This window comes from Leuciscus leuciscus (genome assembly GCF_965113295.1).
Source record: "Leuciscus leuciscus genome assembly, chromosome: 5".
NCBI lineage: Eukaryota > Metazoa > Chordata > Actinopteri > Cypriniformes > Leuciscidae > Leuciscus > Leuciscus leuciscus.
The window spans coordinates 45,153,349-45,171,524 of record NC_138729.1 but is presented as its reverse complement, the minus strand read 5'-3'; the positions used below and the strand labels follow the sequence as shown (position 1 = coordinate 45,171,524).

The window sequence follows — 18,176 nt, the reverse complement described above, 5'->3', positions numbered from 1 at the left end:
ATAATGTTGCAGGAGGGTCGGGGGCGTTCCATTCTCAACATTCTTCCCGTTCCCATTCTCAACAGATCCTGATCGGAGACTGGAGATAAAGCAGCATGCGGTAATGATTTAATGGGAATGTTTCTGATTCACATTTGCAAATTCTTCTTCAGATGGTGCCTTTATAGCAATGTGTGTGCAGTCAATTGCTCCGATTACATTAGGAAAACCGGCTATCGCTGCAAATTGTGCTTTAATGTTTGGCTGGTCAACTGCATCATATACCTTATATACCTGGTAGACATGCGGATAATCCCGTCCCATACAGCTGGCATTGCGTGGCTCAAAGACGACTGGCTTATTCCTGAGCGGTCTGCCAGCACCTGTAAGGGAACGGGTATTGCGTGGCTCCTCGCTGTCTCTCTCTCCAAATTTGGACCCAACTCAGCACAGAGCACCAAGAGGATCGCTGTAACAGCACACCGGGTTCTGCCAGTGTGTTAACTTAATTTGGGATGTAAGTTTTGGGGGAAATTTCAAAGACCTTTGTTGGGAGAGTAAGTTTGCTGGATTATTCATTACATATGTAACAGCTTTCCATTAAGCCGCTGTTGTACTGGTAGGAGTGAGCAAGTAATTAACGCGTATAAACTCCATGAACACAGATGTAAGATGCAACCAATCTCTTTTATTTATTGTGCTCTAATTAATTAACGTTGCTTCCAATTAGCTTCTTGTAGTGTCTCATTCTTTGTTGTTCAAAGTCCATACCTTGCATAATACAGCGCACGAACATTGTCCATATTCCATATGTCCTTGAACATCACTCTTTATCAGTGAAGCATGGTTAAGCACCATTAAACTCAATCCAACACAATCTCATAAGCACGGTCAGCATGATATTCCACGTAGTACATGGCTTAACACAGTCAAAACTACCAATACCACTCCCAATACACCTGTTGTCTAATTACCTATGTGCTCCTAATATGCCAATGTCAGAGCGCCCCCAATGGACAAATATATAATTGCATTAAAATGGCTCCAACAAAATATAATTAATAATTTGTGCGTGCCTGATTGGTCCAGATGCTACACAAGACTTTCTCTCTTGATGAAAGACTTGAGACTTTCTCCTTATGAAAGGTGAAGTCTACAATTACCAAACTTATTGTGGTACTATTGGGCTGCGCAATAATAGGGCTTCAATGTTCTGGTTTTCTAGAGAATCTGTCATGCCTTGGTTACAGGTTGAAATGTTGGCCCCAAGCTTGTAAAGTTTTGCATACCTTCACATAACCCTAACCTATGTTTCACATGCAATAGACTTCAAGGTACATTTTGTCATTGTGTGTGTGGGTGAATTTGAGGAGGTGCAAAGTTATTGAAGTAGGATGACTCAAAATGTTTCACAATTTACTCCTCCCCAATCCCTCTAAGCCCTGTATTGTGTACACTGCGTATATACGCAGACAAATGTTCTTTGTCAAATAAAAAAGGAAGTTGGTGGACTCTGCTGCAAGCCAGACATTTGATTGCCTTATGTTGAAAGAATGCTAGCTTCCTTTCCCTTGGACTATGGCTGAAACATTTAATATCTAGCTTAGTTCTTGAAAAAAATGTGAATTTTATTATATCTGGGAGGTGTTTTTGAACTTTGTTAATGTTGGAGATATTAAAGAGGCTCTGTATGTATATACGTTTAATGATTATGAGGTTTGTATGATATGAACAGCCAGATGTTTATGCATGTATATTGTTATTTATTTATGTATTTATTCATTTAATTTTATATTATTATCATTATTATTTTCATATACTTACTGCCAAGGGTTTGTCATTGGGGGTTTGATTAAGATATGTTTGCAGTGTGTAAAATTCAGTAAAGATATGTTATACAAGAATTGAGAGATATAAGTTTTGCAATTACCTTTTAACAAGCTTCAATAGGCCCTGCTCAGATTACTGAATACCATAATTAAGCAGAATGAGCTTTGGAATATATTGTCATATTATTTTGTGAAACTATTTGTGGAAAAAAATAGCCCAAGTTTAATTACAGTATGTCATGAATAATTGCAATCTTTTCCCAACCAATTTCCTTTCATAGACTAATCTTCATTACTGATGCTTCCCCGGCTGTACCCCGGCTGCCCTGTTTGGTTTAGAGCCCTGCCTGTTCTCTCTCACTTGTCATCTTGATCCAAAATTAAAGGGTCATCGTTTGTCATCCAAGTTCTTAAGCAACACTTGAAAACCCCATTGAATTCTTAATAAGCAGGTAAAAACGTATTGGAAATGAAAAGTAAACTTTTCAAAAAAGAATTTACAGATTAAATGTGATAAGCTCAAATTACACCATCGTGTCACTTTGGTCAGATACAGTAAAACTTAACAGCTGAAACAGGAAGCGTCCATTACATAAATTTATTATATCAACATCCCACCCACCTCTATTGCCCTTTTTGAAAGCTATAGTTATATTTTAACCCAAGATGTAACATTTTAAACATATCCTTTTTAGTCTCTTTAGAAAGAAATACGTTGTCTTTGCGCGTTAAAGCTAAATAAACAAATTGCAATGCAAGTTACACAAACTATATCATCTACTTTCCTATTTATTGTTACAAGTAACCACCCTAAGTAATGTAAGTACACTAAATAACATAGTAGGCTATTTCATGCAAGGTTGGAAATCAGTCTGAAGTAGCCTATTTGAACACTTTTGTCACCTGTAAAAGTATTGCCTATACCTCAGTGAATTAAATTTAATTGTCCTACCTACATGCATGCATTCATTTGTAAAAAATAAAATAAAACAAAAAAATAAAAAATATTGAGACAAGTTGTAATTCGTTAAACAGATTTTCTAATACTGGGAAGGTTGCAACTCTTTCCCGTATAATGTTGCAGAGGGTCGGGGGCGTTCCATTCTCAATATTCTTCCCGTTCCCATTCTCACCAGATCCTGATCGGAGACTGGAGATAAAGCAGCATGCGGTAATGATTCCGGTTAAGGGGGCGTTAGACGTGCTGGATTATAAACACAGTTCTGCCATATAAGTGCTCACGACATCACTGTTACCTTGCAGACGCTCTTTTGCTCCAGGACCGCGAGGACGAGAAATTCTATTTATCCGAAAACCAGCTGAGGTAAATTCATGCATTTTATCAATTGTAAAGAGTGCTGCAAGATAGATGCAAGAAGCAGGTTGTCGTTTTAATTATTTTTTTTCATCGGCTATAGGCTAGCCTATTAAATCACAGTCAAACACCCTTCAGTTATTAGCCTACTGCAACACACCCTTAAGTGTGCATTATTAAAGTTTTTTAGTTTAAGGGCAAAAGAGGTTTAAATGACGGGAGGCGCTGTCGGGACGGTTGAAACAAGTGTTTAAACCGTCCCGACAGCGCGTCCTGCCAGTTAAACCTGGTCATAGCCTATAGGCTACTGTTCATAGATTCATATACTGTTTCTAGACTTGTGTTTCTTTTGATGCAAATTCATTTTCAATTAGGGTGGATTGCCCTAATGTGGGACATTTTTTGCTTTTCAGACTTTTGTAGAATATTACGATGTGAAGACAATACATTAAATCCACATCCAATACCTTTTTGGAATCCTCAGGTGGTTTTCTAATCAAATCAAAAGAGATATTGCAGATAACACATTCATAAAATAAATTATACAGATATCAGTGCTTTTAGTGCCTAATTGTCTGAGAAAATGTGCAGCTTCCTAATGTGGGACAGTCATTTGCCTAATGTGGGACACTGTAAAGTCTATGTTAAAAGGTCTAAACTGGTGCACCTTCATTCATGAATAATAGTAAAACGTCCTCAATAAGTAATTCTGTCTATTTCTTTAATTCTTTATTTTTATGTTCAGTCATTTTACCATTTGCAATGTTGTTCCTGTCATAAAACCAAGATGAACGTTGGACAATTGAGCATCATCAAGCAAATAAAACAACATTATTTGCATGCATGAATTTATTATTAACTTATTATTATAAATGCATTTATTATGAACTCGTGAAGTAGCCTATATTTAAAGGTAAATATATAAAATGTTGCATAGGCTTATTACAATATATCAAACAACAACAGATGAAAAAAACAGCAGATAACAAATGGCCTGCAGAAGTCAACACTATATTCATGGAATAAAATGCCTTATTGAGTTGCTATTGCTGCTATTTTCTTTAGGACTCCCTACTCCACACACACACACACACACACACACACACACACACACACACACACACACACACACACACACACACACACACACACACACACACACACACACACACACACACACACACACACACACACACACACACACACACACACACACACACACACACACACACACACACACACACACACACACACACACACACACACACACACACACACACACACACACAACCTTCAAACCGCAGTAAAAATGTCCCTCAAACCGCAGTAAAAATGTCCCTTGCCCTTAAATATCTGTAGTAATAAAGTATTTTAATACTGCAAAAGATCACTAAGAACATGTAAATAACCATTACTGCTGCATAAACCATGCTTCACCACACATTCTTGACTGGCATGTAGCTTTACAACTGTCCCAAATTAGGCTAATCATACTGTCCTACTTTAGGACACTACATGTCCTAAAGTGGGACAATAGAAAAATGTATTAAAAAACAAATATATAGCTTAAATATATACTATGCTATACTATTTTTTAATGAACAAACATTTTATGAACACGTTAAGATAAAAAGTTGCATGATTATTTTGATAATGATTAATTTATACCCTTAACACTAATTTGGTCAAAATTGTACGTCACTGACCTTCTTGTAGCTTTCACAGCAAGTACTTCCTGTTTGATGATTGCCCCGCCCTAATTTATGACTGGACAGGTCAAAGGTTATATGATTTTGTTCACATGACACTACAGCTTTGGCTTTCCCATAGTTTCAGTGACATTCATTAGTTTGGGGAAGAGCCACACCCACTGAAGCTTAGGTGTCCCACATTAGGCAGTGTCCCACATTAGGGCAATCCACCCTACGCAACACATGTTATCTCTTTAATAATCATCAATTGTCCAATCTTCAATAAATTTCATGTATCGTCTTCTGGTTGACCTCGTTTTCTTCATAATAACAGTCTATTCAACTAGCAAACACTCAATATGACTCAAGGAAGAAATGTAAGAAAATTAATTGTAAACGGATTTGTCTGTCTTCGTCAAAATAGCCCATTAGAAAGATTACAAAATGCGCATAGGATAATCGCCTATTGTTTATTGGGCGACAGAACAAAATGGTTAATATGAACCTTTAAATTAAAATAAATTACAAAATATGTTTGTAACAATATGTACATAAGTTTGTCAGGTATGGTTCACAAAAACAAGCATTATGAATAGTTGCCGTTTAAACTGTTATGTTTCATCCGTCCCACCCCTGTGTTGAAACAAAGCACAATTACCGTTCAAAGTCAAATTTTACTTAAATCATTATATTTGTACCGAATAACACATGATACTAAGAGAACACATATGTGAGTTGTTGATCACAAAAAAATAAAAAATCTATCTGTAACCTTATGATTGGGGTACATTTTGTAACTTTCCTTTATGGTCTTCAGTTGTAATTACCTGTTTGTCTATGATGTTTGTTTATCAGTGTCCAGAATGAAGATTAGCAAAATGGAAATCTGCGATGTTACACCAGCGCGACTGTGGATCACCGGCGGTGAAAAGTGTGTGTCCTTCGAGGTCAGGCGAGAATCTCATCATCAGCTGGTCACGCAGAATCTGCAGGATGGCCATGAAGGTGTTGGTAAAGACTGAATCTCTGCTCTTCCAACTGAATGCTTCATAAAATGATTTGCTTATCCAGGCAGAACTAGTCTCAGTGATAACTCCTAAATGAATGAATACCCATAATTGTGACAACGTCTGTAGCCTACCCAGCAAACACATTTACATTGTGGCAACGTCTGTGGCACATTGCATTTCTGCTATGGCAACGTCGCTGTCTACGTGCTCGCAACATTGTAACAACGTAGAATTGTAAGACGTGACAGGGCTGTGGCTGTCGCAACGTTGCTACGCGACATTCAGCAACTGAGAGACACGTTCTGAGCATGTTATGTTTTGTGGTTAATTTTTAATTAGTCATATGTTATATAATTATATACTTTTTAAATATTGTTTATCCTTATTATTATTTATTAGCCTTGTAATACCAAACTCTGCTACTTCGCTTTGCTTCGTAGACAGAGTCTGGACGGGCATAGAGACAGAGCGCAACGCGTCATAATCTGAAGACCACGCCCACCAAGGGGGAAAACAAACCAACTGTCTCCATTGACTTTACATTGCGAGAGGCTGCCTCCTTGTCATTTCTTGCTTCTAACAAAATACAGAATAATGCCTAAAAGCTGCTATGTGACAAGGTGTACAGCAAACAAGCTAAGAAACCCAGAAATAATTTTTCATAAGCTGTCGACCCCCAAAAACGAGCGTTTGAGGACATAAAATTGGATACAGGCTGGAACGAATGGGTAAATTGTGGGATCCTGACACTCAGTATGACTAAAATACACTACGTGTGCAGTAAGTTAAACATTTGGTCACTGGTGAGTCAAATATCCAAATGTCAGTTTTATATATTATATTTCTGTAAGATAAACTATCCTGTGTTGCCGATTACGGTCTCCTCCAGCGGCCGTACGTTAGTTCTCAGAGTAATGAGACACGTGACGCTCTGTCTCAACTGCCTGTATCCACTTTTATGTCCTAAACACTCGTTTTTTGGGGTCGAGAGCTAATAAAAACTTATTTCTGGGTTTCTTAGCTTGTTTTCTGTACACCTTGTCACACAGCAGCTTTTAGGCATTTTTCTGTCTTTTGTTAGAAGCAAGAAATGACAAGGAGGCAGCCTCTCGCAATGCAAAGTCAATGGAGACGGTTTGATTGTTTTTCCCCTGGGTGTGGGCGTGGCCTAAATACGCTCTCTCTATAATAGAAAAGCGTTTTCTTTCTCGCGGGGGGCGCTTGTCTGAAGTTTAAAATCATTGGTTACCCGTAAGCCAATCACATAACGTTTGGTTATGACGTGTGTTATGCGCTGGCTCAGCCGCATCTAACTTCCACTGTAAACACATGTATGATGCGAAAACAAAACCATCGAGCGAAATACCAGTGAACATGGCTGTGAACGACTTTTGCAGAAGTAAATCTACGCATCCACGGTACAATCAGCGTCTACGTCACGGCTCTCAGCCCGCCCTCTGTTTGTTGATTGGCCGGCTATTTTCAGGCCGGAGGAAAACTGATAGACAGGTCGCTATCTCAGAAATTGAGCGGAAGTACTAAGTCTGACGTAGTCAGGCTAATTATTTATGGGCCTAACAGTAAATTCATTATAATCAACACCTGCAAGTGTACACTTTGAAGAGTAAAAATTACATAGAAGGTTAGCTAATTCAACTTTATTAACTGCATATGGTAATCAAATTGCACTTCCAAAAGACATACATTTGTGAGAAGAAAACAAACAAACAGACATATTATACAGGGAGTGGACTAACTAGCATGAGCAAACATGCGAAAATCTGGCAAAGAAACGAATGAGACGACAAATCAAAAGTGTGCGAGCAGTTAAAAAAAAAAAAAAAAAAAAGTAAAAAACATTAACGTGCAACAAGTAGGCTACGCGTCGCTGCCTGTTCAATGAGTGCTGAAATCAATTACTCAAAGTAATTTTGGCTTCATACTTTTGGCATAAAGTTAAATATTTGTCATACCTGACCAGATGATGTTAAAAAATGTCACAGTTGTAGGTTGTGTTTGAATAATTACGCATCTTATTTAGCTGAAGTAAATTAAACGCAATTCTCACGTATCCTTGCTTGATGAAGAATGAGAGACGGCCCAATGATCAGTTGAAATTCAAAAGGCTGATTTTCGCGCTTCAGGGCAGAGTACATATGTTGTCCAGTGGTTGTCCAGACACCCTAGGCACAACCTTAAGCAATGGCCCTGAACGGTGGTTTAATGTCAACATTGTGACAACGCCGTAACAACCTTCACCACACAACGTAGTTATAGCAACCTTTTGGCCATGTCGTTAAAACGTTGTTAGAACTTTGGGTACGTTGTGCCAACATTCTGTGTTTGTTGGGTAATCTGCAATCAAGTCTGTTGTCAAGATAATCTCGGAGATGTTAAAATGTCAACCATTTAAAAATGAAATAAAAAGCTTTTAAGATATTAATTAAAAACATTTATATAATTAAGATCTGCAATATATTGTGCTGATTTGGCTATTTCTCCACATGCCTTTTTTGTCAAGTTTTGTCTCCTGAAATCACTGCGATTTGAATGAAAATGTATTACCATTACACCTGTCAGAATGTGCGATTCAAATGAAAAGTTTGCTTTCGTGTGTGTGGAGATTCTCACAACCATACTCGTGTCTGGACAAGACAAGCGTATTCTTCTTCTTCTTCTTCCCTTATACACTTAACCTGCTGCAGGGCCAGAAATGCACTTTATCTACATGAAGACATCAGACTTAAAACTAAAACTATTGTGAGTTCTAGATCATATTTGCTTAGTGCTTTTCGTGACCCAATCGATCAAAGATACACTTTTTTTTATTTTTATTTTTTATAAAAGCCGATGGGGGGGAAGGTAAGTCGATGCCCCCCCCCCCATAAGCCAAAACCGAAAATTGTTTGTACATGACATCAGAATCCGAGCTGTCATCTGGGTTGGCACAGCTCATTTTTAGGGTGGCAATTGCAAATGTTCTGAAACATGCGGAAGCCCTGGACCGCAACGTAAAAAAAAATAAAAATAAAAAAAATCGGTGAAGTTTTTTCTAGCATTTCGAGATTAAAGTCGAAACATTACGAAAATAAAGTTGTAATATTTTCAGAATAAAGTCAAAATTACGAGAATACAGTCTTCCGTAGAAGTTTCTACGTGTTATCGTGCTCGTCTCTAGGGCTGCGTACTATGGAGAGCCAAAACGTGTGAAACGGTCGTGTAAACACGTAATTACATGTTAACGAGTAAATTACGTGTTTACGCGACAGTTTTACGTTTTGGCCCTTTTGGCCTTCCATAGTACGCAGCCCTATACACGAGCACGATAACACGTAGAAACTTCTACGGAAGACTGTATTCTCGTGATTCAACTTTTGATTCAACAATGCATGATGGCATCTTATAGTAAAAGTGTAGAATAGATCACACAATTACAGTAAATGTGTCAATTAATATTCAAGCTAATATTGTGATTCCATAGAACAATATCACTTTCATCTCTTTCTCCTTTGATTGTGAAGATACAGTATACAGCAGTATATATATATATATATACACATGCATATTAATTTATGCATTTATATTAACTTTTAGTAATTTTTGTTGTGTGCTTGTCAATTATTTTTTTTTTTTTTACATGTCAATATAGTTTTTTTATTCATTTAGAGTTTAGGTTTTTCATTTTAGTTATTTTAGTACTTCAAGTTACACTTAATAAAAATGAGAAATGTTGCCTTGATGGGATGGGAAGAAATATTGATATACCTTCACATTTCACAGTTTATTTATTTATTTACAATTTAGCTTGTTATATTATTTAATTTATGTGAAGTGTAATTTATGTGGATGTTATCAGTGAAAGTTATTATAAACATTGTTGCCTATTAATGAAAGTGTTTCCATAGTGATTTAATATAATGCTTTAAATATGATTTGTCTTTTTCTTCTTCAGTCCAGGTGTATGATATTACCTATGAAGGGAGGAAATGCATGGCGTTTTGTTTTGAGGTGGGAGATGAGGCCATTTTCCCATTTACTGATGGTAAAGACATACACTTTACGGTAAGATCTGAGACACTGAATTAAAGTAATTGCCAAGTTCTTTTTGGAATATTTTTAGACAGTGTCAAATAGTTTCTTGTGCTTTTATTATCTAATTTTTGATTTGATAAGATCTGACATTAACATAGTCTGCTCTCACATACACAGGTATTATCCTCAAAACAGGTGGTCATGAAAGATACTGTTATCAAGACCCTTAATGAAATGTTCCTATTTCAATGGGGTGAGGAGGGAACAAGTGACTGGCGGAGCTTGAAATCAGTGGCTGAACCCAGCATGTACCTGTTTTCTGAAGACAATGAAAATAAAGTGACCATTAAACCAGTTGAAATGCCGCATTTTAGAATCCAAAAAAAAGGTATTTTTCTGAAATATTTGCAAGAGAAATATTGTACTAGTATATGTTAAACAGGAGTGATGATGTTCTGCATTCTAATAGGTATAACACGAACATCAAAGTTGAAAACTCCGTACGCAACCAAAGGTAACTATTCTTATATGTGTAGGCTTCACTTTTATATATATTCTCTTTATCACTATTTTCCCTTCATCATTGTATTTAGTTTCAGATATCCAGATATGTTTTTAAAGTTGGTAACATACTTAAATATATAATTCATAATTTAACACACTTTTGAGCATACTGTATGTAAACAAGCCCTTGAAATAGTGAGGTTTAGTACATACCGGTATATAGAATCTCCCTAATTGCATTTACTTTTTATCCCTGTAAAGCCTGACATGTTGTCACGAACTGCTCCGAGACGAGGGTTGAGATCCAAACGCAGCTTTATTTGAGGGCAATCCAGAGGTGTAATCCAGTGTACAGGCAAGGGTCATACACAGATAGGCAGTCCAAACAAAGAAACAAACAAAACAGGCAGGGACCAGAGGCAAAAGAGTAATCCAGGGAACAGAAATCCTAAAAACCAAGAGACATGAAAACGCTCAGAAATGCAGTGTGACACAAACAAGACTTCGCGGTGAGTGAGTGAATGAACATGGTATAAATAGACAGACTAACAGGATGAGACAGGTGAATGCAATCAGTGAATGAGGTACAGGTGAATGTGATCAGTGATAAGTGATGATGAGTCCGGGCAGTGAGTTATGGGAAATGTAGTTTGTGAGTGAAACATGATAGTCTGGTGTGGAGTGCCCTCTGGAGGCTTTCAAGGGCACTCCAGCTGGTTATTGTTACACATGTGAAGAAATAGTCCAAAAAATCTAAATGGAACAGTTTATTGAACCTTTAGACAAAGTTTGCATGTTTTTTGTTTGTTTTAGTTTTTTTGTTGAGTATCCTACATCAGGCTTTTATGACTCACGAAATAGTGAGGGAGCTCAGCTCATAAGGCTTTCCTTAAATGCCTGATGTATCTTATTTGATACGCATGTTTGATAATCATGCAAGAATTAGAAAAAAAGTGTTGCATGTTCTAAAAAATTTTTTTTGTGATTGCATAATCAAGTAAACCAAGTGTTGAAATATTATTAACATAATAAAGTATCATTTATTTGATAAAAATCAGTAAAGATTTCACAGCAAAAAGGATGTACTATGACCTGAAGGTGAATATTTAGAATCATACTAAAAAGCCTTTTACTTAGAAAAGTATAAACTATCAATCAGAAGATTTTTTTCTACATAGTTTTGATCACGTTAATAATTTAGAGGCCGTATAAATTTGCGTATCAGATGTTATACAGTAGGCTATGTGGGTTTAAAAAAGACAATTAAAAAAAATAACTTAACGGAATCTCTCAATATTTTTCAGGAAAATCACGAAGATTCAGACGCTCATGTGTTCACTAACAAAAGGACCCTGATCAGTCTACATCTACACAATCAGTCTACATCTACACAGTCCTTTTCTTTGAGGGGAAACACGGATGTTGAGAAAATCGGAGAGAGCAAATGATTCCCTTGTTGTTCTTTGAGGCCAGGGGTATTTTGTCCATTTCTTTGCATGTTTGCCTTTTTGTCGTGACCTATAAATGTTACTGACATTAATATTACTGACAGTTTTAGGTGTAAATCAATTGCATTCTTACTATAAAAACTCAACAGGCACTGTATGGTTTGGCACAATTCAATATTTGTAGTTATTCTTAAAGATAATAACATGGCTTATCAAAATGATCCGTTTTAATAAGCCATTAACAGACAATACATTGGAACTCAACCCTTTAACGTCATTTCCTGCATTAAATCGAATGCATCCCTTGCTGAAATACCAACGCATTCATCCAACGCACATGGCACCCTTTAGCGTCAATATGACACGCACAGAGCTTTGTTCGGTTATGGGTAGGTTTAGGTCTGGGTTAGGGTTAGACCGCTAGGAGGCGCCTTCTGGCCCATATCTATCTGCGTCTCATATTGACGCTAAAGGGTGCCATGTGCGGACCTTTGACTTCTGAACACACTACTCATCGTATTGTTGCGTAATTCGACATGAGGTTAAATGGCAAGTTCACCCAAAAATTTAAATTCTGTCATTAATGACTCACCCCATTGTTGTTCCAAACCCGTAAGACTTTCGTTCATCTTCAGAACACAAATGAAGATCTTTTTAATGAAATCTTCTGTCTCTCCATTGACAGCTACGCAAAAAGTTCATAAAGAGATTGTAAAACTAATCTATATGAATTGAGCGGTTTATTCCAAATTTTCTGAAGAGACTCGATCCCTTTATATGAACAGATTTTATTTAGGATTTTATTCACATATGATCATTCTAATATGCTTTTTTTTTTTGTGTGGCTCAAGAAACATATATATAACAAATAAATGCAGTGCTAGTGACTTTTAGAGACTTTTTTCAAGCATTTAAGCAGTTTTAACCTGTATACATATTTTAATTATATTTATATTTATATATGTTTTAACCTGAATGCACTATTCTATGCCATAGTATCAATAGTGTGAATAGTTTGTACACAGAACATTCTAACAAGAATAAGTTCTTCATTTACCCAGATGATGCATTTACGTCATGCACTTACTATAGTTGCAGCTTTCCTTACATAGTGGAATGGGAGGAACTACTGACAAAATAACCTTGTGAAAGTCACACTTGTGACTTTAGACATGATAGTTCATTGTATGTAATTTGGTACTCAAAGGGAGACTGTAAAAACTCAGTCAAGAGCGACCACTTGTGCTGAAGTGGTTAAACTGCAGACTCGGGTGACGTGTAATGTCATTTGCTCAATTCTGCTCAACCATGAGGCATATAAGATCAGTATTTAAGGACGACTTGTATCACTCATGTGCTTTGCACTACAGTTGTTGATGTGAGCTGATGTGCGTTGTTTTTCTAGTAGTGATCTGCACACACATATTCATGTCTTTATTAACCATATAATGTGAAAACTTGGTAAATGTGAAATAACATACATATTTATCAACATAACTTAATAAGTAATCAGCTCGCTGTGCAAGCTTACCATTCTTGTTGAACCTTTTGTTGACTATGAATTTTATATCTTCTAATGTATTTCTTTTTGTATTAATATACTGTATTTTTACTTTAAATTCACATTCTCAGAATTTTTAAAGAAAGATTATATTTTTTTTTATTTATGAACTCCATGAGGCAAAAAGCAAAAAGAACCAGAAATCACAAATGAACTGACTGATGATGCCCTTGCTGAAATGTTTCTTTGATGAAATCTAAGCACAGCTAAATTCTGTATTATGCATTTACTAAATAGTGTATCCGAATATAATGCAAAAATGCATATTTGAAAATTAAGCACATCATCCTGGATAGTTTAAGCTTTATGGTGTTCAACTGAAACTGCGCTCTATTAATGCACTGTTTTACTACCAAATAAACATATTTTCTAGTGCTTTTGTGTTATGCATGAATGACTATGAGAAAGTGAAAAAGCCTATCATCTGCACTTTCACAAATCTCAAATATTGGACAAATGATATGGAAAAATTTAAAGTCAAGGATATGCGTTTTAGCTTGTTTCGCCACATACATCAGAACATGGCAACACAAAAGCTAAATATAGCCCTGGAAACCCTGCAGTCACATCTCTCTGATGCCCTCCTGCTTAAGCTCCTCCTCATCACTGGTGTATTACTTGCTTCCAAATCTCCATCCCTGCTCGTTGTTCTGACTATGTGTAGGTAGTACTTTTGACAGATCATTTTACATAACTTATACACATTACAAGGACTTGCAGTTAGAAATGTTTCATGTTGGTAGATGGAGAAGTGACAAAACACATTAACAAAATAAACATAAATGCCCTTGAAACATGGTGGTACTGTGAGTATTGTTCAAGAGCTCTTGTGATAAATTGCTTATAGAATAGAATATAATGGCCATCCGTTCAGGGTGCTGGGTTAGGCTCCAGCCACCCGTGACCCGAAGAACAATAAACCAGTTTAGATAATTAATGGATGGAGAATATATAATAGAATAGAACAGCTTTCTTCACCAAGTGTGCAAATACATTGTTGTTTTAAGGAGCTCTTATCATTAACAAAAACTTAAAAAGCGCAAATTTTTTTATTACTTGATTCTTTAAAAAAAAACTTAAACCTTTATAATTTCCACTAGCTGCCAGGCAATATTTCTCATTTTAATTTTAATTTGAAGTACTAAAAACACCAAAACGTAATAAACTAAAACTTTATATATACATTGAAAAAAAAAAATATATATATATATACTGTATATAGAAGTAAGAATATGAGCCCAGAATATGAATCCTTTGTGTTAATAAAACAAATGTCACCATGTTTTAAATCATTCAGGGATGTCTCCGATGCCAAAAGAGCCTGAATCGGTAGAGACTAGGATGCATGACGAACAGGAAGTCGGTGACGTCATGTGTACCCCAAAACCTGTAGGGGCCCTCATATGTGGAATGAGGGGAGACTCGTCTGTCGTCAAATATAAAATTACAGCCACCCCAGGGTACGACACTCACACACTCCAACTTGACCTTGAATAACCTTGATCTCATGTGCACTGTTGCCTAAATATTCTTTGGAATAAGTAGCATAATGTTAGGACTGTTATAGATGTAAAATTCTTTGATGCAAGTTTCTTTTTTGTATATATAAAAAAAAAAGAATGGTAACACTTTACAATAAGGTTCATTAGTTAACTACTTTAGTTAACATGAACTTAGAATGAACAATACTACTTAAGCATTTATTAATCTTAGTTAATATGAATTTCAACATTTACTTATACATTATTAAAAAACAAAGGTTGTATTTGTTAACATTAGTTAATGCACTGTGAACTAACATTAATAAAGAGCAATAAATACTGTAACAAATGTATTGCTCATTGTTAGTTTGTGTTAGTTAATACATTAACTAATGTTTGCTAATGAACCTTATTGTTAAGTGTTACCAAAATAATAATAAATTGAAATATTTTGAATCATATATTTACTTCTTTATAGTACCAGTAAAACTTTGAATACAACTCCTCATTCTTTATTAATACAATTTTCCACATTTAAAATAATTCTAATAATCAAATATAACATTGTACAAACCATGAAATTACATTTTTACAAGATAACAGCTTATATTTGTCCAAAAAAACCCCCCAAAAACCTAACATTTAAACATGAGCCTTAAAGACTCGGGAGCACTTCGACTCGGCGCAGTAAAAAGTCACTCCTGAAAAATCCTCTCCCTCTCACTTCTGTCACTAGAACCAACGTGACTTTTTACTGCGCCGAGTCGAAGTGCTCCCGAGTCCCAAGTGCTATTCCGCCAGACATTATAGTTATCCTTTTTACCCGCTTAGAAAAGCGCCACGTTTTATTTTGTGTCACCATACTTGGTTGTGTAACTACTCGTGTAACTGTATTTAAATAGGGAAAACGTGGAGGTGTTTGGTCGCTTCTAACTTCATCTCTGTTTGGGTCCTAATGAATGAACTAGGCTAAGCTGTGCTATCAAAGGGTTGCCGTGCGCCAGAGCGATTGAGTGCACGCACTGAAACTAGAGAGGTATGTATCAACTTGTCTTAGTTAAGGGAATAACATAGTTTAATATGAAAAAACGGTGAAGTATCCCTTGTAATGGATTTTTTCCTATATCTGACTATCTGGGTCTCGTCAACAAATCGACGTCCCCACTCAATATCTGGGTCTCGTCTACAAATCGACGTCCCCACTCAATAAGTCACCTAGTCTAACTCGTTTTCCCTTACTAACTAGTCTTCTTGCTGCGCAGCATAAATAATAAACGAAACAGACTTCAGTAAATGTCCCTCAGATGGTTTATTCAAACGGCCGGGAGTTCTCGAGCAATACTCAGAGAATCTCGACCCAACATAAGAATACAGTAGGCTTTATAGGGTAAAGCTAGACACATCAAAATAGAATCATCATGACTAACATGTCATGCGCTATCAATATGATTGGTTAAATTGTTTAAAGCAAGAATGGAAAGTTAGTCACCATCAGACATAAAAATGGGAAGTGTAATAAACAGTTCATGTGCTACTGAGTATTTGCTTTTCTTGGTTCAGTTAAAGGTCAGTCAATACAAGTAGTGGCTTTAGATATGAGTAGAATGTCTCAGTTGTTACTGAAGGAACTATTGCGTATATTCACAGGACAAATGTCCAGTAATCTGAGGGTATATTTCAACCAATTTTTTTTAAATCTTTTATCATTTACATCTCTCATTTAAAAAAAACGGTTGACAGCAAAACAAGTCACTTTTATTTATATAGCGCTTTTTACAATAGAGATTGTATCAAAGCAGCTTCACAGTGATAACATGAAAATAATATTACAAAGTTTGTTTCTAGAAGAAAGTTGCACCATCGTCCACTTTAAGTAAGGCAGATCAATAATATTGTTGAAAATTAAATGTCCCCAACTAAACAAGCCAAAAGCCAAGGCAACAGTGTCAAGGAACCAAAACTCTGACCAAGGGACCAGTTCTCTGGCCGACGAGCGAACAGCCCAGCAAACACAGAACGTTCCCCTAACGTTCCCGTTTGGTTCCCATTTGGTTATTTTTTTGGGAACCAAACAAGAACGTTCTGGGAACGTTCCCTGTAGGTTATTTTTAGGATCTATGTTTATAACATTAAGGGAACGTTCCCAGAACGTTCCCTGTAGGTTATTTATAGGTTTAAATTTATAACCTAAAGAGAACGTTCTGGGAACATTCCCTGTTGGTTATTTTTAGGATCTATTTTTATAACTTTAAGGGAACGTTCCCAGAGCGTTCCCTGTAGGTTATTTTTAGGTTTAATTTTATAACCTAAAGAGAACGTTCTGGGAACGTTCCCTGTAGGTTATTTTTAGGTTCTATCTGCATAACTTTAAGAGAACGTTCCCAGAACGTTCCCTGTAGGTTATTTTTTAGGTTTAATTTTATAACCTAAAGAGAACGTTCTGGGAACGTTCCCTGCAGGTTATTTTTAAGTTCTATTTTTATAACTTTTTATAACCTCCAAATCCGAGACCATGGTCCTCAGTCGGAAAAGGGTGGTTTGCCCACTTCAGGTTGGTTCAGTTCCTGCCTCAAGTGGAGGAGTTTAAGTATCTTGGGGTCTTGTTCGCGAGTGAGGGAAGGATGGAACGGGAGATTGACAGACGGATCGGTGCAGCTTCTGCAGTAATGCGGTCGATGTACCGGTCTGTCGTGGTGACGTCCAACCAAGTTTTATAACTTTAAGGGAACGTTCCCAGAATGTTCCCTGTAGGTTATTTTTAGGTTCTATTTTTCTTAAACCAATTGAATGGTTTGCAATGTTTTGTGCTTTAACACCATTTATCAAATGCTTAATTACATGACCATTATCAGGCAGTAGATAATGCCTAAGTAATCAATAACTTTGCTCATTGGTAGGCAGTCTTTTTTAGTTAATTATTTTTAGGTTTTATTTGTATAACCTAAAGAGAACGTTCTGGGAACGTTCTCTGCAGGTTATTATTTTAATATCACTTAACAGGCAGATTACCAACTGACAACGTCGTCAGTACGGTCCCCTAAGGTTATAAGATAACCAACAACGTTCAGATCTATCCGCAATAACTTTTTATTAATGATATTTTAAATTATGTTATACATTTTAATTCTATATGTTTATTTAAAGGCTGCGTGACTTTGAAGTGTTTTAATGCGCATGCGTAATCAAACACTGGAGCGCGCACGTGTGCTGCGCGAGAGCAGATGGAAACCAGAAATGTCATCAACAACTGACAAACAACAAAACTCCCGTCTGTCGCTGTTGGTTTCACTGCTTTCAGGTAAGTTTAGTCAACAAAATCTCACAAA

At 36.4% G+C, this 18,176-nt stretch overlaps 2 protein-coding genes across 3 annotated transcripts in view; both read left to right on the top strand.

Annotated features, from left to right (window-relative positions):
* The window catches only part of ckap2l (cytoskeleton associated protein 2-like), a 54,377-nt gene extending 39,496 nt beyond the window's left edge, over window positions 1–14,881 (top strand). The window contains exon 8 of the mRNA XM_082170240.1: window positions 14,667–14,881. Coding sequence (XP_082026366.1) covers window positions 14,667–14,866 — 200 coding nt within the window. The 3' untranslated portion in view covers window positions 14,867–14,881. The remainder of the gene's footprint in view (window positions 1–14,666) is intronic.
* Window positions 2,973–13,744, top strand: LOC309499225 (uncharacterized protein). Of its 2 annotated transcripts, XM_082170402.1 has the most exons (7): window positions 2,973–2,991; window positions 3,072–3,132; window positions 5,670–5,825; window positions 9,777–9,886; window positions 10,034–10,244; window positions 10,326–10,370; window positions 11,665–13,744. In XM_082170402.1, the coding sequence occupies exons 3-7, from the start codon at window positions 5,678–5,680 to the stop codon at window positions 11,700–11,702; spliced, it is 552 nt and encodes a 183-aa protein (XP_082026528.1). In that variant the 5' UTR covers window positions 2,973–2,991; window positions 3,072–3,132; window positions 5,670–5,677; the 3' UTR covers window positions 11,703–13,744. The 2 variants fall into 2 exon arrangements, with proteins under 2 accessions (XP_082026528.1, XP_082026527.1); XM_082170401.1 differs by lacking the exon at window positions 2,973–2,991 and having other exon boundaries at window positions 3,000–3,132.
* Window positions 14,882–18,176: the final 3,295 nt, after the last annotated feature.